Here is a 25,464-nt window from a genome sequence, read left to right on the forward strand (position 1 = left end):
TATCCTTTGCTGTGCAAAAGCTTTTAAGTTTCATTAGGTCCCATTTGTTTATTTGTGTTTTTATTTCCATTTCTCTAGGAGATGGGTCAAAAAGGATCTTGCTGTGATTTATGTCGTATAGTGTTCTGCCTATGTTTTCCTCTAAGAGTTTGATAGTGTCTGGCCTTACATTTAGGTCTTTAACCCATTTTGAGTTTATTTTTGTGTATGGTGTTAGGGATTGTTCTAATTTCATACTTTTACATGTAGCTGTCCAGTTTTCCCAGCACCACTTATTGAAGAGGCTGTCTTTTCTCCACTGTATATCCTTCCCTCCTTTATCAAAGATAAGGTGACCTTATGTGTGTGGGTTTATCTCTGGGCTTTCTATCCTGTTCCATTGATCTATATTTCTGTTTTTGTGCCAGTACCATACTGTCTTGATTACTGTAGCTATGTAGTGTAGTCTGAAGTCAGGGAGCCTAATTCCTCCAGCTCCCTTTCTCGTTCTCACGATTGCTTTGGCTATTCGGGGTCTTTTGTGTTTCCATACAAATTGTGAAATTTTTTGTTCTAGTTCTGTAAAAAAATGCCAGTGGTAATTTGATAGGGATTGCATTGAATCGGTAGATTGCTTTGGGTAGTATAGTCATTTTCACAATGTTGATTCTTCCAATCCAAGAACATGGTATATTTCTCCATCTATTTGTATGATCTTTAATTTCTTTCATCAGTGTCTTATAGTTTTCTGCATACAAGTCTTTTGTCTCCTTAGGTAGGTTTATTCCTAGATATTTTATTCTTTTTGTTGCAATGGTAAATGGGAGTGTTTTCTTAATTTCACTCTCAGATTTTTCATCATTAGGGTATAAGAATGCCAGAGATTAATGTGCATTAATTTTGTATCTTGCTGCTTTACCAAATTGATTGATAAGCTCTAGTAGTTTTCTGGTAGTATCTTTAGTATTCTCTATGTATAGTATCATGTCATCTGCAAACAGTGACAGCTTTACTTCTTCTTTTCTGATTTGGATTCCTTTTATTTCTTTTTCTTTTCTGATTGCTGTGGCTAGAACTTCCAAAACTATGTTGAATAAGAGTGGTGAGAGTGGGCAACCTTGTCTTTGTCCTGATCTTAGTGGAAATGGTTTCAGTTTTTCACCATTGAGGATGATGTTGACTGTGCGTTTGTCATATATGGCCTTTATTATGTTGAGGAAAGTTCTCTCTATGCCTACTTTCTGCAGGGTTTTTTATCATAAATGGGTGTTGAATTTTGTCAAAAGCTTTCTCTGCATCTATTGAGATGATCATATGGTTTTTCTCCTTCAGTTTGTTGATATGGTGTATCACGTTGATTGATTTGCATATATTGAAGAATCCTTGCATTCCTGGAGTAAACCCCAGTTGATCATGGTGTATGATCCTTTTAATGTGCTGTTGGATTCTGTTTGCTAGTATTTTGTTGAGGATTTTTGCATCTACGTTCATCAATGATATTGGCCTGTAGTTTTCTTTCTTTGTGACGTCTTTGTCTGGTTTTGGTATCAGGGTGATGTTGGCCTCATAGAATGAGTTTGGGAGTGTTCCTCCCTCTGCTGTCTTTTGGAAGAGTTTGAGAAGGATAGGTGTTATCTCTTCTCTAAATGTTTGATAGAATTTGCCTGTGAAGCCATCTGGTCCTGGGCTTTTGTTTGTTGGAAGATTTTTAATCACAGTTTCAATTTCAGTACTTGTGATTGGTCTGTTTATATTTTCTTTTTCTTCCTGGTTCAGTCTCAGAAGGTTTTGCTTTTCTAAGAATTTGTCCATTTCTTCCAGGTTGTCCGTTTTATTGGCATATAGTTGCTTGTAGTAAATTCTCATGATCCTTTGTATTTCTGCAGTGTCAATTGTTACTTCTCCTTTTTCATTTCTAATTCTGTTGATGTGAGTCTTCTCCCTTTTTCTCTCGATGAGTCTGGCTAATGGTTTATCAATTTTGTTTTTCTTCTCAGAGAACCAGCTTTTAGTTTTATTGATATTTGCTGTTGTTTCCTTCATTTCTTTTTATTTCTTATCTGATCTTTATGATTTCTTCTGCTAACTTTGGGGTTTTTTGTTCTTCTTTCTGCAATTGCTTTAGGTGTAAGGTTAGGTTGTTTATTTGAGATGTTTCTCATTTCTTGAGGTAGGATTGTATTCCTATAAACTTCCCTCTTCGAAATGCTTTTGCTGCATCCCATAGGTTTGGGGTTGTCATGTTTTTATTGTCATTTGTTTCTAGGTATTTTTTTGATTTCCTCTTTGATTTCTTCAGTGATCTCTTGGTTTTTAAGTAGTGTATATTTTTAGCCTCCATGTGTTTGTATTTTTTACAGATTTTTTCCTGTAATTGATAGCTACTCTCACAGCATTGTTTTCGGAAAAGATACTTGATACATTTTAATATTCTTACATTTACCAAAGCTTGTTTTGTGACCCAAGATATGATCTTGGAGAATGTTCCATGAGCATTTGAGAAGAAAGTGTATTCTGTTGTTTTTGGAAGGAATGTCCTATAAATATCAATTAAGTCCATCTTGTTTAATGTATCATTTAAAGCTTCTGTTTCCTTACCTATTTTCATTTCATTTCATCTATTTTCATTTTAAATTTTCTTAAATTTACTGTCCATTGGTGAAAGTGGGGTGTTAAAGTCCCCTACTCTGACTGTGTTACTGTCGATTTCCCCTTTTATGGCTGTTAGTATTTATGTATTGAGGTGCTCCTGTGTTAGGTGCGTAAATATTTACCATTGTTATATCTTCTTCTTGGATTGATCCCTTGATCATTAAGTACTGTCCTTCTTTGTTTCTTGTAATAGTTTTTATTTTAAAGTCTATTTTGTCTGATATGAGAATTGCCACTCCAGCTTTCTTCTGATTTCCATTTGCATGGAATATCTTTTCCCATCCCCTCACTTTCAGTCTGTATGTGTCCCTAAGTCTGAAGTGGGTCTCTTGTAGACAGCATATATATGGGTCTTGTTTTTGTATCCATTCAGCAAGCCTGTGTCTTTTGGTTGGAGCATTTACTCTATTTACATTTAAGGTAATTATCGATATGTACCTATTACGATTTTCTTAATTGTTTTGGGTTTCTTATTGTAGGTCTTTTCCTTCTTTTGTGTTTCCTGCCTAGAAAAGTTCCTTAAGCACTTGTTGTAAAGCTGGTTTGGTGGTGCTGAATTCTCTTCACTTTTGTTTGTCTGTAGAGGTTTTAATTTCTCTGTTGAATCTGAATGAGATCTTTGCTGGGTAGAGTAATCTTGGTTGTAGGTTTTTCCCTTTCATCACTTTAAATATGTCCTACCACTCCCTTCTGGCTTGCAGAGGTTCTGCTGGAAGATCAGCTGTTAACCTTATGGAGATTCCTTTGTATGGTATTTGTTGCTTTTCCGTTGCTGCTTTTAATATTTTTTCTTTGTATTTAATTTTTGATAGTTTGATTACTATGTGTCTTGGCATATTTTTCCTTGGATTTATCCTGTATGGGACTCTCTGCTCTTCCTGCACTTGACTAACTATTTCCTTTCCCATATTACGGAAGTTTTCAACTCTAATCTCTTCAAATATTTTCTCAGTCCCTCTCTTTTTCTCTTCTTATTCTGGGACCCCTATAATTTGAATGTTGGTGCATTTAATGTTGTCCCAGAGGTCTCTGTGACTGTCCTCAATTCTTTTCATTCTTTTTATTCTGCTCTGTAGTATTTATTTCCACTCTTTTACCTTCCAAGTCACTTACCCGTTTTTCTGCCTCACTTATTCTGCTATTGATTCCTTCTATAGAATTTTTAATTTCATTTATTGTGCTGTTCATCGTTTGTTTGCTCTTTAGTTCTTCTGTGTCCCTGTTAAACGTTTCTTGTATTTTCTCCATTCTGTTTCCAAGATTTTGGATCATCTTTACTATCATTCTGAGTTCTTTTTCAGGTAGACTACCTACTTCCTCTTCATTTGTTTGGTGTGGTGGGTTTTTACCTTGCTCCTTCATCTGCTGTGTATTTCTCTGTCTTCTTATTTTGCTTAACTCACTCTGTTTGGGGTCTCCTTTTCACTTGCTGGATTTTCGTAGTTCGCATTGTTTTTGGTGTCTGCCCCCAGTGGGTAAGGTTGGTTCAGTGGGTTGTGTAGGTTTCCTGGTGGAGGGGACTAGTGCCCGTGTTCTGGTGGTTGAGGCTGGATCTTGTCTTTCTGGTGGGCAGGTCTGCATCCGGTGGTGTGTTTTGGGGTGTCTGTGGCCTTATTATGATACTAGGCAGTGTCTCCTGCTAATAGGTGGGGTTGTGTTCCTGTCTTCCTAGTTATTTGGCATAGGGTGTCCAGCACTATAGCTTGCTGGTCATTGAGTGCAGCTGGGTCTTGGCATTTAGATGGAGATCTCCAGGAGATTTTCGCCGTTTGATTTTGTATGGAACTGGGAGGTCTCTGGTGGACCAGTGTCCTGAACTTGGCTTCTCCCACCTCAGAGGGACAGGCCTGACACCTGGCCGGAGCACAAAGACCCTGTAATCCACTTGGCTCAGAATAAAAGGGAGGGGGAAAAAAGCAAAAATAAAGTTATTAAATTAAAAATTAAGGGCTTCTCTGGTGGCGCAGTGGTTGAGAGTCTGCCTGCCGATGCCGGGGATATGGGTTCATGCCTTGGTCCGGAAAGATCCCACATGCCGCGGAGCGGCTGGGCCTGAGCCATGGCCACTGAACCTGCGCGTCCGGAGCCTGTGCTCTGCAATGGGAGAGGCCACAACAGTGAGAGGCCTGCATACAGCAAAAAAAAAAAAAAAAAAAACAGAGCAAAATACTGTTATATATGTAGCAGACTATAGTTAATATAAAGCATAAAACTTAGACTTTTGTATTTCATAAAGGGTGTTGATAAATTTGAAGAATCTAGAGAAACTGTTAAAAAAAGTCAATAGTTTGGAAATGGAATTTTTTAGGACAGTCTCATGGTTACAAACTGGCATGGGTCATATGCAGCCCAAAGATGTATTTTTGTTTAGCACCTGTAGTGTTACAACAGTTTATTTATAATTAACTGTCAGTTGATTTCACATAAAATACAGATATTAGGATTCTCTTGAAAAAGCTGAAAATATGGTAATCCTGCACAAATTCCCATAGGACAACAATCAGATAGAGCTGAGTAGCTACTGCCCTCTGTTGACGGGCCTCGAGCGCTCCAGTCCCCATCACCCCACCATTGCTTCCCTGACCCAATTAACCTCACTCTTCTATTTACTGCCTGAGGACGTATGAGGGGTCTACAACCTTATGTTTAGAAAGACTAGGTTTGGAGTCAGGTTACCTAGATTCCAGTTTCTATTTTGCTACTAATTGTGTGACCTTGAATAAAGCATAATTGTACAATCTTAAAGGTAGAAGGGAATTTAAAGACCATCTAGTTCAACTTCCAACCTAATGCAGGAATTCTCTCTGCTAAATTTTCAAAAGGTGGTTAAGCCAGCTAGCCTCGGTGTGAGCATTTCTGTTTACTTCACAAAGTAAAGTAAAAGCCTGTTCCATTTTAGAAAGTTCTAGCTATTAGAAACTTCTACATCTTGAGTCTGAGTCTGCCTACATGCAGTACTAAAACTACATTGTATAAAATACTTTCTCATAGTACAGAACAAAGTAGAACTATAGTAACTTAATAGATGTGATATGAAAGACAAGGTATCTACCTTCATACTTCCTTTTATTTAAAAGTATAGTTTGTGTGTAAAAGGTACTAGGCCATCAAATGGGTGAATGATTTTATAGCAAAGCATGATACAGATGTAAATACCATTAGTTAGACTGTAGCCAGACCAGTTATAGAGTTTCATTGTAGACTTAGTAACCAGTTTTTATGTTATCATTGGAAATATTTGCCATTTCTGTAAAAAAAAAAAAAAAAAAAAAAGAGGAAAGAAGACTTAAAGATATCTTGTTTGTATAATGGCATTTGTCAGTGTGTTCATACTTTTTAATTTTCCAGGACTTGCAGACTTAATCCCATGAGCTCACTTCTAATATCAGTAAAGGATATGAGCTGTCTGTGTGGCTCAAGCTGCCACTTGAGGGTTTCTCCTTCCTGTGGAGCTTTCTAATGGAATTCAAGGTTCTCTCTAAGGGTGAGCATTATGAAGCCTTCCCAGGCTGCTTGAGAGGAGGAAGTGCACCATAGGTTCAAGGACACAGGCAAAGTTTAATGTGCACAAACATGCTTCTGCTCCTGCTTACTCTGATTGGCAAGGTTAACTCTGAGAGGCTGAAGCTTTTAAAAGTGATTTGATTAAACCCACCACTTTATTCCTTTCAGTTTCCCGCCCCCCACCCCGCCCCTTCAAGCACCAAACCACCACCTCCTTTGTCTTTGCAGTCTTTGCTTTACCAATTACCTTTTCTCTTTTTAATGATTCTGTCAAATTTTGACATTTTGTGAAACAGAATAATGATTTCAAAAGTAAGGTAACTTGCATCATTGAAAGTTTTGCCATTTCCACACTTATGTTTTCTACAGTTATGTTTTATAAAACTCCAAATCCCTTACCTTCATTTGACTTACCTTATGATGTAAGGAAATATAGAATTATCACTTACATTAGCAATTTCCTTAGATTTACCACAGCCTTTTATCAAGAATTGGTTTGTATACAATGAGTTCCTTTCACAGCAGTTTTAAAAAAATAATCTTATAATTACAAAAACTCCAACCATGTGCAAAATTAGGGAGAATAATATACCGCCAAACTTCTATGTACTCATCATGAAGTTTCAGCAATTACCAATTCATGGCCAATCTTTTAAATCTATACTTCTACCCTACAATAGTGGTCTTTAACCTTTTTAGGAAGACTATAAGGAGAGCTATGAACACCAAAGAGAAAAGATATGGATGTAGAATTTTTGCAAACAGTTTCAATAATATACTTGCTGAAGCCCTTCCATGGATGTCCTAGGAATCTAAGAATCCAGAATAAGAATTCCTGCATTCAAGCAAAAAGAACGCTGAATTTTCTCAGCTTTTCTGTTCACATGAATGTAAGGATTTGGGATTAGCAAAGGTCCTCCTATGAAAGCAACAGTAAAATTAAGCCAATGATGGGATCTTTTAATGATTAAATATTCATTATAGAATTTCATAATATACTCCCTTACTGCCATTTTCAGCTTCTTTTCCCTTTGGTTGCTTGTTAGTTTGTCTTTTTATAATTGATGGTTCTTTTACAAAAGTTGACAGACTTGGGAGACATTCAGTGACGCAACTCTCAAGGCCTAACAACTTAGAATTTCATCCAGAGCTTCTGAGTTACTGCTAACAGCTAAAAATAAAGAAAACTACCTCTCCCTATATATCCAGGATAGAATAAATAATAATGAAATGCATTAAGTTGTTAAGAACTTAAGTAATAAAGCTGAAGTTTCCATTAAAGAGGATACTAGCTTTTAAGTACAAATTTTAATTAATAAAGCATATTTATCAGAACTGTAGGGATGGCTAATTGGACGTGACAAAAGGGTAATCTTTCTTTTTCCCAACCTGCTTCACATCCTTCTTTTGTCAGCTGGTAGGTACTTCACTAAGCTTCCCTCTGAAATAGCTGTAGTCATAGGGTAGACTCAAAACATGAGCAGTTAGTAAAGCATGTGGGATTCCCCTGTAGAACTATTTTGTTTTTGAACCCCATACCATCTGACCCTGATGTGAACTAAAAGTATTTTTTTAGGCAGGTAATAATAGAGGGATAGTTGACATAATTTAATTATTAATAATTTTATTTCAAAATTAATAGATATATTTTTTCTTTGGCATGGTTTCTCCTCTTCTTTGTATGGGGAGCTAGGGGACAGAGTAAGGTCTATGATTCTCATTTGAATATGGTTAAAAATATTTCTATTAAAGTGATGATTCAGAAAGGAACCACCCTTATTTATAGATAGCTCCCACATGATCATAGAAGGTATTCATATATCATATATTTCCATAGATATGTGCAATCCATATAACATAGATCAACTTTTTTTTTTATTAATTGATGTTTCTGCAGTATTTTGAAAGTTGTATAATGTGGGGTTTTACCCCATTACAGGTTGGGAATACATAGTCTTTCTTAGCTCTGCAGTACCTCTTTCTATTGAGAGAAGGTTGAATGCCTAATCTCTGTGCTCTCCTTGGGCTTTGTTCAAGGCCAAATTCTTCAAGAAATTTTTCAGGAAGCTCAATACGAAAATATCACATATAAAAAGATTAACCATCACTTTCAATACATTTTAAAATATTTTCTTTTTTTATAAGTGTCCTAAAAATTTGTTTCAGATATTTTACAGATTCCATCATGTTCATTTTTTTTGTTATTTGGACTGAAGTTGAGCTCTCTACTGTTTGAGATAGTGCCCTAACCTCTCTCAATAGAGAGATGTCTAAGCACCTGTTTAAAAAAAATAAAGATGCCTGTTGCCTGTAACAAAAACTATCCCCACCTACAATTTATTAAACCTTGACATACTGCATTACTTAAGAATTCTCAGAGAAAATTAAAACGCTTTTGACTGGGTTCTGCCATGCAGGGAAATTTTTAGTGACATATAAAAGGTTTCTCTTGTGTTCCTCTAATGGGATAAGTAAAAAAGGCTTGTTTTAGCCCAGCAAATGGGGGGACAATCCAATTTCCTTGATTCCATCAAGACACTTTTAAAGCATTAGCCTGTGCAGTAAAAAAAAATTCAACTGACCCCCTTTGCCTGATGGCTTTGAAAAGTATCCTGATGTGTAGGTATTTGCCCAACACAGCATACTTGGTTATTGCTCCTCCAACACATCCGTTGATGGAAAAATCTTATGTGAAGCTCCAATAAATGTCAGTTTATGTTATAGAACTATAAAAACAGTGCACCAGACTATAATGGTCTCTCTGATGGGCAGCCTTTCCCTGGAAGATGAAAAGAAATCCTGCCAAGTATGTTTAAATTTAAAAATTAAGGAAAAGATAAGTTGTTTAAAATAATAATTTAGTGAACTTTTTGTTACATTCACTTTGTTCACTGCTGTTGATATTTACTTCTATTTGTCCAAAATATGGTGCTCATTTACAGAGAATATACTAGCATAGGGCAGTGGTCCTGCAATGTTGACTAGTATAAGAATCATCTGGGCTTGTTAAAACAAGTTTCTGGGCCCAACCTCGAGAGTTTCTGGTTCCATAGGTCTGGGGTGGAGCCTAATTTGCATTTTTCACAAGTTTCCAGGTGGAACTGATACTGCTTCTCTGAGGCCCACACTTGGAGAACCACTGGCCTAGGGGATCTGTGAAAAGATACTCACCTCTGGATCAGTGGTTCAAAATTTGAATCAAATCACTTAGCCTGAAAGTCATTAACATCTGAGAGCACTCTGACGTGTGAAAAATGTGTTGATGGACATCAATATAGTCCTGAGTGGACAGGCATGTATTTGACATTTGGCCTTCTTTTTGGCAGTCTTTTTTTTTTTTTTTTTTTGTGATATGCGGGCCTCTCACTGTTGTGGCCTCTCCCGTTGTGAAGCACAGGCTCCAGACGCGCAGGCTCAGCGGCCATGGCTCACGGGCCCAGCCGCTCCGCGGCACGTGGGATCCTCCCGGACCGGGGCACGAACCCGTGTCCCCTGCATCGGCAGGCGGACTCCCAACCACTGCGCCACCAGGGAAGCCCCTTTTTGGCAGTCTTTAAAACCCATTCCAAAGGGAGGGAAAACATAAAGATGATGGAGCTTTCATTTTAGAGACAGTGGAGGAGAGAAAGGTATGGGAGCTCTATGTTACTGAAAAAAATAGAAACTGAACATAAGTTTTCTATGACCCATTGCCTAATAGTAGAATGAAGCTGTTGTTTATGGTATCCTGATATTTAAAATTTTCTTTTTAACGAGAACTTCTGCCCTTTAACTATGTAAAAACCCAAAGCACCTTCTTACTATTAAAAAAAAAAAGTAAATTACATTTTATATTCTGATTCTTGAAACTTGATCATTTTGTGTAAGAAATAATGGTAATTGTGTTATCCAGAATATTTCACTCTAGCTATATCAGCAGTATTTCTTCTGAAATACTTAGAATTGATCTAATAGCCTACTTTTACTCAAGAGTCTAGAGAGTTAGATACTATTTATTCATTTGTCCTTAAAATGTACCTGTGAAGTAAACAGGAGACCAAAAATGATTATTTTTGACAAGAAGAAATTATACCTTTTGACAAGAAGAAATTATAGCAGAGAGATTTATTGGTGTCTGAAAATCACAGAGGCAAAACTGGAAAGAAAGAAACTTAGGAACCTCAGATAGACCCTTTTAAAGAAGGTAGTCCAGCACTCAGTCTCATTTTCTTCTGGTGGAAGAATAGGTATGCTAATCTGTACATGTATATCTGTTCTTACAGTGTCTAAATGCTTTATAGTGATTCATAATGTTTTTCTCTTTCACACTTTTATTTTCTTCTATTTGTCCAAGTAAATTACATTCAAACAAATCTTATTTCATAAAATATTTATATCTTATATTTTATAACACTACATTTTTAAAAAGACTTCTACATAACATTGATTCATGTCATCTGCAAAGCTATTTGTTTTTTAATAGTTTCTTTTTAAAGTTATGGAAATACCATATAATATAGAGGAGGCCCCCCAAAATCTATCTGATTTGTTTATTCATTGCACTGTCACCTTTTAAAAATATTTGTTGAATTTGTGGCTAGCTTTGAAGCAAAACAAATGCTACTGTTTTTAAAGACTTATCAGTTGCTTTGTGCTTCCTTTGGGAGTAAGGGTACTATCTGCATTACTTAAAACTCAGTTTGAAAATAATTAAAGGTGACTTTGAAATTTCCATGGGTTAAATGAATGGAATCAGGTAATCAGCACTTTTCCGGAGCCCTCGTGCATTTCCCTAGAGTCCTCTGAGTCTACATTTTGTGATTCCCTTCCAGCACCAATCTTCTTTTTTGTTTTGGTTTTTCTCCTCAGCTGAGGATAGGTAATCAAGTCAAATGATAATGATCCACATGGTAGCAGGTATATTCTGCTGACCTTTCCCTGTGGTGCAGTGAGTACTGAAGATGGAGTCCAGAGAAGACTGCACAGAGGAGGTCAGTGCAGAAGTGGGAGCAGTTAATCTCTCTCCTGCTCTGATATCCGACAGCTGGTCTCACATGGGCCTGGTGCCAGCAGTGTCTTTACAGGCTTTGTGGCAGAGATTATTTAAAGGAGATTAATCCCTCTAAACCCCTTATATTTTAATTATTTCTGTATGTATTTATAAAACCTGCAGTCTGCTTGTTTCAGGGCACAGTTGTCCAAGCCCTTGTCTTTAACCTGGTTTCCACAATCAGACAAGTCTATCTCTGTTACCACAAAGGATACACCATTGATTTGATTTTCCTTGTTACTGAAATTGTTTGGGTTTTTTTTATTCATTTGTTTTTTTGGTTGGTTTTGGTTTTGGGTTTCTGTTTGATATTATTAACATTACTGTTTGAGAGGATAACTAAAGTTAATATGACTTATTTTAGAATATCTACTAAAATGCTGTTTTTGTTTTACATGATAGGAATCTAAAGTTGTAGACTGCAGGATGTGAAAACCTCTGGGTATTATTAAAAAACAATAGATCTTTCAGGGTATTATATTTTAAAGATTGATTAGTGGACATGCCTACCACGGTTTCCAGCATTGTCAGCTAACTTTATGCCTGACCAGGGCATCCAGAACAAAGATTTCTGCCTCTCCAATTTATGTTATTGAGGACTATCAAAATTTCCTTCGAATTTGAGTTCACATAGTATGAAAGAACAAAAAGGCTTCATTTAAAAAAATAGCTATGAACTATCCTTTGTGGCATTGGAGCATCACATCTCGAGCCACCAAGGAAGTGCTTCTGTCTTTAACATGCAAGGAAGCATTTCTGCCTCTTCATGCACTCTATTGCACCTTCTTTCCAATAGCTAGGAAAGGAATTATTTGGAAATCACCCTCCTGAAGGTCTTCTACCTTCTAGGGAACCTCTAATAGGGCCTGTCTTGATTTAGAATGTGTTCATGATATTTGTATCTTCTAACTACTTGTTTTAGAAAGAAAACATGTCCGAATTAAATACATACATAGGTACATAAATAAGATCTGTGGGAGTAGCATAAAGATCTTTTACACTCTACATATTTTGTGAATGCATTTTAATTGGTGTTAGTTGAACTTTTTCCTTGTTCTTTCCAAAAAATGAATTCTCTTTCCTGTAACTGTTATTTTTCAATAATAGGTATCATGGAGGCATATATTACCATAAAGAATCAGATTGTAATGTAATAGTATAATACCGAATAATATAAACAATCTATTTTGTATATGTTCTCATATTTGAACTGATCTAAACTTCGTATATGTACAATGTTAATTTTTAAAACCATAAAAATATGCCAAATTCTATTAAAAGCTAGGGAAATCCTTAGTTAGAAATTCTTATCTGACTTGAAGACAATTAGAATATGCTTCAAAGTTTCAGGTAGAAGAATGGCATGCTTAGGACAGTGCTTGCAAAAGGGATAGGAGACCAGATAAATTATTAGGGAGGCTCTTGTAGGAATCAGTGGATTAGAAGGTTAGGACCTGATTAAGGCCCATTACTGTAGAGAAAGAATCAGATACAGTACAGAAGGAGAATTCAATCAACTTCACTTGAGAAGGACAGTATAAGAGGTAAAGAAAAGGAATAGAAGTTGAATGAATCCAAAGCCATAGGCAAAAAAGTTTTCTGGTTTTGATGTGGCTAACTTTAGGGGGCTATCCTGAAATTCATTTAAAATGTCCTAAAGAAAAAGAGAAGCCAAAAGAGAACATTTGTACACACAGAGATGTTTTTCCAAAAGAATAATAGATTCTAAGAGAAGGCTGAACCTTTATTTTAAAATCTCAGATACTGAAAAATCTCCATATATATATGAAGATATACAGAGAAACCCGTAAAATCCCAGTAGTGTTTAAGAGCATAAGCTTTGAAGCCAGAGACTTAATTTAAGTTCTGGCTCTGCATCTTATAAATCCTGTGACCTCAGACAAAGTCCCACCTAAGCTTCAGTTTCTTCATTTGTGAAATGAGATAACTTAATACCTACTTCATAAGGTTGTTGCGTGGATTACATAAGAGAACACATAAATTGCTTAGTGCAGTAAACAGATTTGCTACTACCATCATTGTTTTTACTCACAACTGACTAAAATCAGTCTTTCTTGCTATATTGGCAGGCTATAGGCAGAAAGGTATGCAAAATGAACTATCATTAAAGTTGCCCACAATACTGCATCTTTGTCTGTCTTGCTACTCATACAAGGCATGTATATCTTTATTACAGAATTCTAATTCATAGATGACTTGAAGTTTTTTGTTCTTATTTTTAAACCAATACCAGAAGTAATACCTTTGTATTTGACTTTTAGTTGTACAGCCATACACAAAAGTTATTAAATTACAATTGGGAGGTAGAGGTAGAGTAGGGGAATAAACTGAAGCAAACATTTATTGAGACTCTTAATACAATCATTCATTCCCCTTAATAAAATCAGTTACTTATGCCAGAAAAACAGCTCAAAATAGTTTTATCTTTGATTATGTGGATTTTGCTACCTCTCTTCCCATAGGCTGTGTCCTTTTTTATTGGGTCCTGAGAAAACAGCTTATGTAATATTTCTTTCAGATACCCAGGAAAGAATTTAGGCAGCAGGACTAATGTGGACAGTAAAAACTGAAGTAAAAATCTTTCCATATTTTTAAAGATTTAAAAAATTATTCTAAAAGAGGATGAAAGTGTGTGGATGGTGATAAAAGCCACCATTTGATTATATTTATCGGAAAATAGTTCTGAAGAAATTACAGTATGAAAAACTGAAATTGTAGCTTCAGGGGAAATAGAGGGTTAAATTTCTGAGCTGTAGAAGCAGATTGTGTTTTCCTTTTGTGATCTGGGCTGACAAGACATCAGTATTCTATTCATCTGTTGGGAATTAGGCTGTTAATCCAATCAATGACTCTTGAGTGAGCTGTGGCCTACCTCCCCCACTGGGGAACAATCGGATCAAACTGCAGATTGTTTAAGAGCACAGTGCTGTCCTCATGTCAGGTGGAATTCTCAAACGCTCCCTGGTGAATTGGGGATAGGGAAAGCTGCCTTGGCCCATTTATCCTCCTCCTTAAATAACCAGGTGTCTGCTTCATCCATAGGAAAGCATTAGGCAATAGTGACAACAGGAGTGCAATAGAAATCCATTAACTTTAGCTCACAAAAGTGTGGGTGAAAGGAAGCAATGCTTCCAAACACCCCACAAAACAGCTTATATAAAAGTTTTTTCACTTTATTCATATTTTTTCCCTACTCCTCAAACCCTAAATCATTTTTTCTGTGGGCTTTTTTTTGGGGTTGTTGTTAACAATTCTATATCAGTGAATTTTGTTAACCACCTTGAGCTCTTTCTGTGTATTTATACTGCCCTGCCTATATTTTTATAAGTCATCAGGGTAGAAGTAAATTTTAATATAGATTATGGGAACACTAATTAAATAAAATTTTAATTTTAAAATATCTTTCTCTGAGGAATGCTAATTAAATAAAATTTTAATTTTAAAATATCATAGTCTGAGTATACATAATTTTGACATCTTTTGCAGCCTAGCAAAATTTAATTTCTAATTACTGATTTAATAGTCCATTAAGTACATTTGGAAATTATTATTGAACTGATTAGATAGATGTTCAGGGTTGCCATTATCTTCTATGAAATGCTATCTCAATTTTTCCTTTTAAACAGTAAGGTGAAATGAGCTATCATAAAGCAAAAAATACAAAGAGAAATTCTCAAAGAAGGTACTTAAAACCCCAATCTTAGTGAAGACAGGCTTAAAGGATAATTTTATTGCTTTTTATCTACATTACGTAGGGGTGTTCCAAAAAGAATTTCCTAAATTTGCCAATTTTATCCATTCATCCTGCATATATAGCACACATATTTTATACCCAGGACTCTTCTTAAGCATTGGAATTGGGCTTCCCTGGTGGCACAGTGGTTAAGAATCCACCTGCCAATGCAGGGGACACGGGTTCGAGCCCTGGCCCGGGAGGATCCCACATGCCGCGGAGCAGGTCAGCCCGTGCATCACAAATACTGAGCCTGCGCTCTAGAGCCCATGAGCCACAACTACTGAGCCTGCGTGCCACAACTACTGAAGCCTGCGTGTCTAGAGCCCGTGCTCTGCAACGGGAGAGGCCACCACTATGAGAAGAAGCCCGCGCACCTCAACAAGTAGCCCCCGCTCACCACAACTAGAGAAGGCCCGTGCACAGCAACGAAGACCCAATGCAGCCAAAAATAAATGAATAAAATAAATAAATTTATAAAACTAAAAAAAAAAAAAAAAAAGCATTGGAATTACCACTGTGAACAAGACAGACAAGGTCCACACTCTTTGGGAGCATACATTATAGTGAGGGAAACATACCAAAAACAATAAATAAGACCCTATCAGATACGCACTAAGAAATAAGTGAAGTAGATTGGTTACTTTGAACAGTGATCAAGTAAGACTTTACTGAGGAAGTAATAGTTAAACAGAGACTTCAATGGAGAGAAGGTGCTGTAAGTCATACCCCAAATCCCTGAAACAGGAATGAGCTTGACATACCAAGAGCGGACTACTTATATGTATGCTGTTCCCCAGACCAGAGGGTTTCAGGCCTGGCAAAGCATCTGAATTTCCTTAGGAAGTCTGTAAATATAAAGATATCTGAGCCTCTAGCTCTAAAAATCCTGGTTCGGCAGGGCTGGATAGGATGAAACCTGTGCATCCAGTGCCATGAACAGTACGGAAAACCTACTCCAGCCAGTGTAAATAGTTTCCTCCCTTGAATACATCACATACTTACCTACTTCCATCTGTGCCTTTGCACATGTTTTTCCTTTGCTGGTAATGTTCACCCTTATCCTCTCACACATACATCCATCCTCACCCTTTCAAATACCATGTGCTCTTCAAGGCCCTGTCTCAATAGGAAGCACAGAGCACTATTTTTGAAGTATTCTTACCAAAAAAACTTGAACCCAAATTTAATAAAACCTATTAAATACATGTGATAATGATGTAGTGACATCAAAAGAAAGTAAACTGGCAAATCTGGACTATGGGACATTCTGCTGAACGACGGACTCTTTCTATAATAAGCCAGTGGCATTTTTTAAAAAGTGACACAATAAGAAACTCATTAAATAAAAAGAACAATTAGGAGCCAGAATGTAATCAGGTGCCATAGTATGAGATATTCTGAAAGTATTTTGGAAGAGGTAATGGGGAGAAAATAGAGAAATTAGTATGAGCCACAGTAGTCAGAGATATCTTCAAGAGGGAATTGTGGCCTATCATGAACTGTAAAAGCTAGGTGCTACTTGATGGCCACTGAGGTGGGAATAGGGTTAGGTAGCAGAAACAGCTCAATCTAGATATGTGTTTTTCATGAAGAGTAATTGGATAAAGTGGATCCAGACCATGGATGCTTTGATGCTTCGATTAAAGAATTTGTACTACTGTGTGTGTGCATGCATGTGTGTGTGTTTTTAAAAGGAGTAACATAATGGATTTTTTTAGAATGGTTAATCTAGTGATGGTGTACTAGTACTAGGGAGATAGGCAACAGGGAAGAATAGCAGTGAAGAAACCATTCTGTTCATTCAGATATGAATTGATAAAGGATTTATATTTGAGTAACAACAGCAGAAGATATTAACTAATTTCCCAGATACCAAAAGGAAAGTGCCTATTTCTTAGCACCCTCTGTGGATGTGGAACTATTTTGTGGACCTAGCAGACTGTGAAAATTTTCATTGTGACACCAGTCAGAATGGCCATCATTTAAAAGTCTACAAATAAAATGCTGGAGAGGGTGTGGAGAAAAGGGAACCCTCCTACACTGTTGGGAATGTAAATTGGTGCAGCCACTATGGAGAACAGTATGGAGGTTCCTCAGAAAATTAAAATAGAATTACCATATGACCCAGCAATCCCACTCCTGGGCATATATCTGGACAAAACTAATTCAAAAAGATATATACCCACCTATGTTCATGGCAGCGCTGTTCATAGTAGCTAAGACATGGAAACAACCTAAATGTCCATCAACAGAGGAATAGATAAAGAAGATGTGGTACATATATACAATGGAATACTACTCAGCCATAAAAAAGAATGAAATGATGCCATTTGCAGCAACATGGATGCAACTAGAGATTATCATACTAAGTGAACTAAGTCAGAAAGACAGAATTATATGAAATCACTTACATGTGGAATCTAAAATATGACACAAATGAACCTATCTACGAAGTAGAAACAGATTCACAGAGAACAGACTTATGGTTGCCAAGGCGTTGGTGAGGGAGGGATGCACTAGGAGTTTGGGGTTAGTAGATGCAAACTATTACATATAGAATGGATGGACAACAGGTCCTACTGTATAGCACAGGGAACTATATTCAATGTCCTGGGATAAACCATAATGGAAAAGAATATGAAAAAGAAAAAATATATATGTATAATTGAGTCACTTTGCTGTACAGCAGAAATTAATACAACATTGTAAATCAACTATATTTCAATTTTAAAAATCTTTTTTCATTGTGAAAGTAAAAAGTGAATGAGTAGGAAAGGAAAACCATTTCTTGGATTTCTCCACTGTACATCTGATTATTTACCATAGGAGGGATTTAGAATAGAGTAGATTGAAGTATATTGAGCTTTTATTGTATAGTATTATAGAAACAGTAATGCAGTAAGCAAAACACCCTTCAGAAGAGAAAATAGTTTGGCTCTGTTCCCTCATGTACCTAAAAATGTGTAGACTAAGCTACAGCTTCTCAAAATATGCATACTTGAAAAAGTACAGCAATCAGCCAACGAGAAGTAAAAATAAATGTGTGGTCCTGAAGAGAAAGATTATTCACTCTCTGAATGTGATATGTCAGTTTTGAGATTATGGTTAATAAGAATTACACAAGCACGCTAGATATGAGAGTGTAATTTAGGCTACCTGTTGTCTTTAACAAAAAGAAAAAATTTAACTACATTTCTTCTGTGCACTGTATTTATTTGTGTTGACTCCCCTTGCTCCTTTTCAGTAGCGTAGTACAGTTGAGAAAACATGTATTTTGATGCTGGGCCTTGGCCAAGTTATATATATAATCTCTCTGAGCCTCATTTTACCCAGCTTGGAAATGGGAATAATGTTTATGTTAAAAGGGTTGTTGTGAGGATTTGAAAAAATGATGTTCATAAAGCTTCCAGCACACAATAGGTATTCAGCCAATGTTTGTTCCTTTTTCTTTCCTTATTCTAATAAATCCTCAACTGTGTAGCACACTTTGCAAAGTTAAACATTCTAGATTAGTGTCGGTTTCAAATAGCTGAACAGTTACATTCTGCTTTTTATTTTTTAACTTTTTCTATAAAATTTTTTTTTCTAAAATATATTCTGTACTTCATTGCCTCCTTCTTAAATCATTGGCTGTACCACAGGTATTTATAGATGGTGAAGCATAGAGCCAAAGCTTCTCTTTCCCTCTTGAGATTGCTAAAATCTACTGGTTGGCATGCAGCCCAGCCCTCTTTATGGCTGGCTATTCTCTGTGGTCTAAAATGTCTGCAACTTGCCACCTCTGTCACAGCTTCTGATTTCTGCTGGCTGCTACTACTGCTGCCCCCATTCTTTCTTCTAATTACCATTAGGCTCTGCTGGCCCTCCTACCATTTCTGCTCTCTAGTCCTTGCTTTCCTTCACTTTTCACTTCCCATGTCTCTTCTGCCTCCTGTTGCATCTCATATTTCATAGACAAAGACTGGCCTTTCGTTGCGTTGTCAACCCAGCTAGAAGCATCCTTCTATACAGGAGCCAACTGGTCACAACTTTTTTAATATGATTCTTATCAGCATCTTTCCCCTGTATGGTGGGCCCTATTCCAGGTACTTGAGAATGCCAAAAACCAAGCCCCTAGATTAGTGAGGTATAACTATATTTGATTTTCCTGCAAGTAGTTTATTTTTGTCTCATTTAACTTATTTTATGCCAAGTTTTGTGCTAGACAGAAGAGATGAAGGAACTCTAGGGGTCTGTAAAGTTAAACTATGCTATAGCTCTTACCTTCAAAAGAGCAGGAGGACACAAGCATATTCATAAATAATACAAGGCAAAAGATGAAGGGGGATGAGAGAAAGTTTTAAGTAAGGATTGTGAAGGCTCAACGTTCTACTTCACATTATAAAGAAGAGTGGCAGCTTGTGAACCCAATCTCAGAGTCGTGGGTGATGGCTTAGAGTTCTGCAAGCGTCAGAACAGCGGAACAGGTCAGAGGGAGGGGAGCTTTCGTGATTCCCTACCATTTTAAAGATAGTGGTAAAGAATCACTTAGGTAAAGAGTCACATGGGTACATTTTTTCTTTTATTTGAGTCTGTGTATTTCCTGTATTTGTCATTCATTTGTGTTCCTTATGAATTTTTATTTGGAAACAAAGGATATGGAGGTATAGTGTAGGGGGTGTACGTTTCTGTGCTTTTACAGTTTGATTTTTAAGCATGGTTGAATTTTTCTATATTTTAAACTTTATTATATGATTTTATTTTTAATTCAACTGATTATTTTTACTTTACCCTAATGTATAATCCCTTATAATGATTTCAAATGTATGACCAATGTTAACTTATTAGAATTGTTTTTGCTGTTTATAAAAACTCTGTATTTATTAAATTTGAACATTTCCTTTAAGCTAAAGCGGAAAGGAAAAGCATAAATAACCATGACAAACAACCCTCTTCTGGTGTGGTCATTTGAAATGAAACAACCAAAAAATTTAATTAACTTAAATTTAGAAAAATTAGCTGATATAAGTTGTAAACCAGATGAGTAAAAGCTTTCACTTACTCATTCTTGACATTCAATTCCATTTATTCTTTGTAATATACTTTAAAACAGAATGTTTATAAAGACTAAGGTTTGGGTTCCTATAACCTATTTTGAGGTTACTAAGAAAAAACTGTTTGGAGTCATATTCATGCTTTAATACAAACTCCACTTTAACACACAAAGAGGAATAACAGAGATAAAGATTTTGCAGATACAAGATGATGTGTATTTTTAAAACATCATAATCATAATACTAAGAGTATTATAATATAGTAGTCGATTTTATTAATAATGATTAAAACCCAAACAGGCTTTATTTGAGTCATAATCATAAAGTTTATTGATCGAACATTTCTTGAGTGCTTATTATGTGCCAGGCATACAAAAGATGAATAAAAGAAGAATTTACATTTGGGTCCCTAAAGACTACAATTTGGCTAGAGAGTAATTTTAAATAATCATCTTTTCTTTGTTTTTCCCACATACCTATTCTTTAGACATGTCAAGGTACTTGGACATATAAACAATTCGGAGTTGAGGAATATTTTTCATGTCTTTTTAAAGCCTGATCCTTTTCTCTGGTACTCTTGGAAGACAGAAAAGTTAATAGGATTAGAAGACAACCTGGTTGTCCTCCTGTCTTTCTGTTCCCCACTTGCCAGTCAGTTCTGTGATTGCAGTCAAGGTTCTCGTTTTCATGCCCCTGCTCTAATTGATTTCTAGGTGGACTCTAAGTTGAAAGATCCAAAATCTCAATATTTCACATTAAACACAAGAACACTTCAGCCCACAACATCTGAACTCAAAAGCCCCAAATTAGGCATGGTGACCTGAGGAGCATAGCAAACAAGAAATGGATGGGTGGGGGGAGGTACAGGCAGGCAGGTAACCCTATCATGCTTGTAACTGTAAATAGACATTTATAACTAATCATAGTTGTAATTGGTTTGATCAGTATTTATTGGCAATAGCCAAGTAATAATCACTGAAAAATGTTTGTAAATGTATAGATGGTATTCAGATTCAGAGAGAGTACAAATGAACAGTAACTTTTTCTTATTTTAAAGTGATATCAATGTATTTTAGAAACTTTTACAAAATACAAATAATAAGTATAAAGAAAAAGGTTTCAGTCGTCCATAGTCTTACCCTTGAGATAACCCTTGTTATCACTTTGGATGCTGTCCTTATCTTTTTCTATAGGTAGATAATACATTTTAAAAACAAAAATGGGATCATACTGTACATAGTTTTATATCCTACTTTATTTACTTATCATGAATATCTTTTCATATGCATATCAGATATTCTTCTTCAGCACAATTTCTAGGATGGCTGCCTAGTATTCCATCCTATAAGTATATTATACTGTAGCCATTCCACTGTTTAGATGTTTAGGTTGTTCTCTTTTGCAGTATATAAGCTAGATTGTAAACGCCATGAAGTCAAAGATTATAACTGGTTTATTTATCACTATGTCCCTGATATATAGTAGGCTTTCAGAAAATAGGTGTTAAAATTAATTCTTCTACTCTGCCATGTCTGTACCCATGCAGCTACACATGACAGGAGAAAAATACATAACTATGCTCACTTCAGGCTTAGAACCACTAATCTCATGTGGACCTTCAGTGCTGCCCAGCAGTGACACTACATTTTCCTACTCCATTATATCTTCCCTCTGTTAGATGACTTTTTCATATGTTCTCTTCTCTCCTCAAAATTCAAACACCTCCTTCCTCATCCTCTGCTGATGACCTTCCTTCCCGTTTAACTGAAGTGAAACAAGAGTCATTAAAAAAGAATGTCCACAAGTTCTACCATCTTATCTATCTACCTGCCTGCATCTGTACTTACATAGCCCACGTTCCCTCCTATGAATATGTGTGAACTATCTTTGCTTCTAAGGCTAGCCCCTCTGCTAATGAGGTGCCATCCTACTGAAAGATCTTATTGCATGTATCCTTTTTTGCATTATCAGTGTTCCGTCTTCTGTATAGGTTCCCTCAGATATAAATATGCTGCTGTCTCTCCACCCCACTTAACTGTCAGACTGCTGCCCCATTTCACTCCTCTTTACAGCAAAATTCCGTGAAAGAGTTGTTTATACTCTTAATTCCTCCTTCCCCATTATTTCTTGAACCCACGTGAATTAGTTGTTCACTTCTGTCATTCTTTCTGGTCTTATCAGAACGTCAGTAACTTCTATTTTGCTAAATCTAGTGACCGCTTTTCAGTCCTTACCATACCTGACCCATCAGCAGCATTTGGTACAATGGATTACTTTTTCTTTGAATACTTTATTCTCTTGTGTTCTAGGACATTGATTTTCTTACTACCTTACTGGCCTTCTTGGTCCCTTTTGCTCACTCTTCATCAGTAGTTCTTTCTCAGTCCCTTTTGCTTGCTCCTTTTCTTGTCCTCCTGTCTTGAAATGCCCCAGAGTTCAATCATCCGATCTATTCTTTTTTCTATACTCAACCCTTTGGTGATTTCTTCCCGTCTCTGGGCTTTAAATATCTGCCTTTGGATCTCAAGTTTATACCTCCAGCCCATACCTCTCTTCTCAACTTCAGATCCATATATCTAACTGCCTGCTTGACCTCTCTCTTGTATCTGTCTGATAGAGATCCCAAACTATTATTATGTCCAAAACCCAACTTGTGACCTTACCCACAAAACCTGCTTCTCCCCAAGTCTTTTTCATCTTAGTTAATGGCAATTATATCCTTGTTGCTGAAGCCACATTCTTGGTGGAATCCTTAACCTCTTCTCTTTTTCTTACATGAATATCTAATCTATCAGCAAATTCTATTACTTCTACCTTCATAATATGTCCAGAATCTAACTACTTCTCACCTTATCTTCTGCTAGCACTTTGGCCCAAGTCCCCACCATATCTTATCTGGATGGTTGAAATAAGCTACCTTTCAGTCTGTTCTCAACCTGGCAGCCAGAGTGATCCTCTTAACACATAAATGAAGTCAAGTTACTCTGCTCAAAACCTTCTGGCAACCTCCCATTGAATTCAGAATAAAAGCCAAAATCCTTACAATGGCTTACAAGGCCCTATGCCATCTGACCCTGAGACCTCTCATAGTCATCTTCTATGACCAATCTAACTTGCTCACTTGGCCCCAGCCATACACTTGCCTCTTTTTGGTTCCTGAAACATGCCAGGCACATAACCATCTCAGGGCCTGGGTACTTGCTCATCTTGCTCCCTCTATTGCTTTTCCCCCAAATATTCATACAGCTTGTTCTCTCACCTCCTTCAGGTTTTTGACTCTCAGTAATCTTTCCAATAAGGCCTACACTGACTACCTTATTTTAAGTTGAAACTCATTCTACCCTGCCTCCAGCATTCCTCATTCTTTTCTGCTTTTTCTCTGTAGCATTTATCATCATCTAACATATTATGTATTTGACTTAACTTAATTTTCTATATCCCCCTCCTCCAAAACTAGGGTAGAGATTTTTGTCTGTTTATTGCACTTAGAACAGTGCCTGGCACACAGTAGGTACTCAGGAAATAACTGTTAATGAGTGAATGTAAGCAGTGAACATCCTTGGCAGATAAATATTTGTACAAATCCATGATTCATTTATTCATTCACTCAGTAAAATGTTTTAGTGCTTCCTGTGTATCGGACTCTATGCAAGGTGCTAGGAGTATAACAGTCAAAAAGTCACACATGGTTCCTAACCTTATGGAGCGTATAGTCAAATGAAAAATAAATACATCCTTTAACTACAAATTGTAATAAATGCTAGTGAAGAAACAATGAGGGGATTGAACTAAAGAATGACAGTAGGAGGTGACGTCTTTGAAGCAAATAGTTCAAGAGGACTTTCTCTACATAGATGACAGGCTGGGACTTGAAGGATGAGGTAGGAGCCAGCCATGTGAAAAGCAGGAAGAACAACATTTTATGAGCTCAGATTACAAAGTTAGGTGGGGTTAAATGTTGCAGGGTTTCCTAGCCCAGTGGTTCTCAATGTATGGACTGGGAGCCCCTGGGGGTCTTTGTGATATTTTCAGGGGGTCCATAAATTCATTACTATTTCATAATAATTTTAAGACATTATTATGTACTCTTTTTCACACTCACATGAGCATTCAGTGGCATTTTCCAGAGGCCACATGACATGTATCACAAAAGATTGAATGCAGAACTAGAAGCGAATATCCAGTTATTTTCTGTTTAGCCAGACTTTAAAGAGATTTGCAAAAATGTAAAGTAATGCCACTCTTCTATGCTTTCTCACCTTTTGGAAAATATATTTATTTTCATTTTTGAAGTTAAGTTACTTAGAGTAACATGTAATGGTTTTAAAAATTTCTCAACTTTAATTTCTAATATGGTAAGTACTGATAGATTTAAACTACATAAACAAAAACTCTTTGAGGTCCTCAGTAATTTTGAAGACTTATTGTAAAGGGGTCCTGAGACTAAAAAGGTGGAGAACTGTTGTCCTAGGCCACAACAAGCATTTGGGACTTTATTCTTAGAGCAATAGGAAGTCATTGAAGGGCATTAAACCAATGACATGATCTAATTTAACTTTTGAAAAGGCTACTCTCACTGCTGTCTGAAGAATAGATTGGAGTAGGCTGACAGTGGGAGAGGGGAGGAGGGGGACAAATATGAAGTCACTGCATCAGTCCAGGTAAGAAATGATGGAGGTTTGTACTGAGAGGGTGTATGTGTTTCCTAGAACTGGCATAACAAAGTGCCACAAACTGGGTGGCCTAAAACAACAGAAATGTATTGTCAGTACAGTCACTCTCCCTCTGAAACCTATAGGGGAGAATCCTTCCTTGCCGCTTAGAGCTTCTAGTGTTTGCCAACAATTCTTGGTATTCCTTGGCTTATGGATGCATCACTCTAATCTATTTCCAAATAAGGTCATATTCTGAGGTGCTGGGAGTTAGGATTTCAACATGTCTTTTGGGGGAACACAGTTCATAACAGGTGGTAGCAATGGGGATGAAGAGAAGTGAAGACATATATGTATTTTAGAAGTAGAACCCATAGGATTGCTTATGGAATAGATGCAGACGATGAAACAGAGAAATCAAGGATGGAACTCAACATTTCTGAGTTGAGAAGCTAGATAAATAGTAGAGCCAAATGACATGAAAACTTGGGGCTGGGACCATGTTCCTTGGGGGATAAATTCCCAGAAGTGAAATTGCTAGGCCCCCATTTTCTTAAGTATCTTGATGCATTTATTCTTCTAGATAAGTTAGCTTTATTAGTATTGTTTAATATTATTTAGGTTTATTCTATCAGATCCTCCTGATTTAAACAATCAGATGTAGTAAAATATAATATTGTAGACCAATTCAAAGAACTTAGGCAAGAAGAAAATAAAAATAGTAAGAGAGAACATTTGCCATGGAAGAACTTCTCATAATCAAAGTGGTAAAGTCCAGTGAGATCTCAAAGTATTTCAAATTAAACTTCTAGATAGGAAATCTGGCTATATGAGTTTAATAACCATGTTATGAGATTA

The 25,464-nt window shown here is 36.5% G+C and overlaps 1 protein-coding gene across 6 annotated transcripts in view; it reads left to right on the forward strand.

Annotated features, from left to right (window-relative positions):
* Positions 1-25,464, forward strand: part of ACBD6 (acyl-CoA binding domain containing 6) — a 247,840-nt gene that overhangs the window by 165,975 nt on the left and 56,401 nt on the right. The window contains exon 7 of one of the 6 annotated variants that reach the window (XM_067030847.1): positions 10,984-11,105. The exons of the other annotated variants lie outside the window; for them this stretch is intronic. Coding sequence (XP_066886948.1) covers positions 10,984-11,010 — 27 coding nt within the window. The 3' untranslated portion in view covers positions 11,011-11,105. Of the gene's footprint in view, positions 1-10,983; positions 11,106-25,464 lie in introns of those variants that run through there. 6 annotated transcript variants of the gene reach the window in all.

Source organism: Kogia breviceps, chromosome 1, assembly GCF_026419965.1.
Source record: "Kogia breviceps isolate mKogBre1 chromosome 1, mKogBre1 haplotype 1, whole genome shotgun sequence".
In the NCBI taxonomy this organism is placed as follows: Eukaryota; Metazoa; Chordata; class Mammalia; order Artiodactyla; family Physeteridae; genus Kogia; species Kogia breviceps.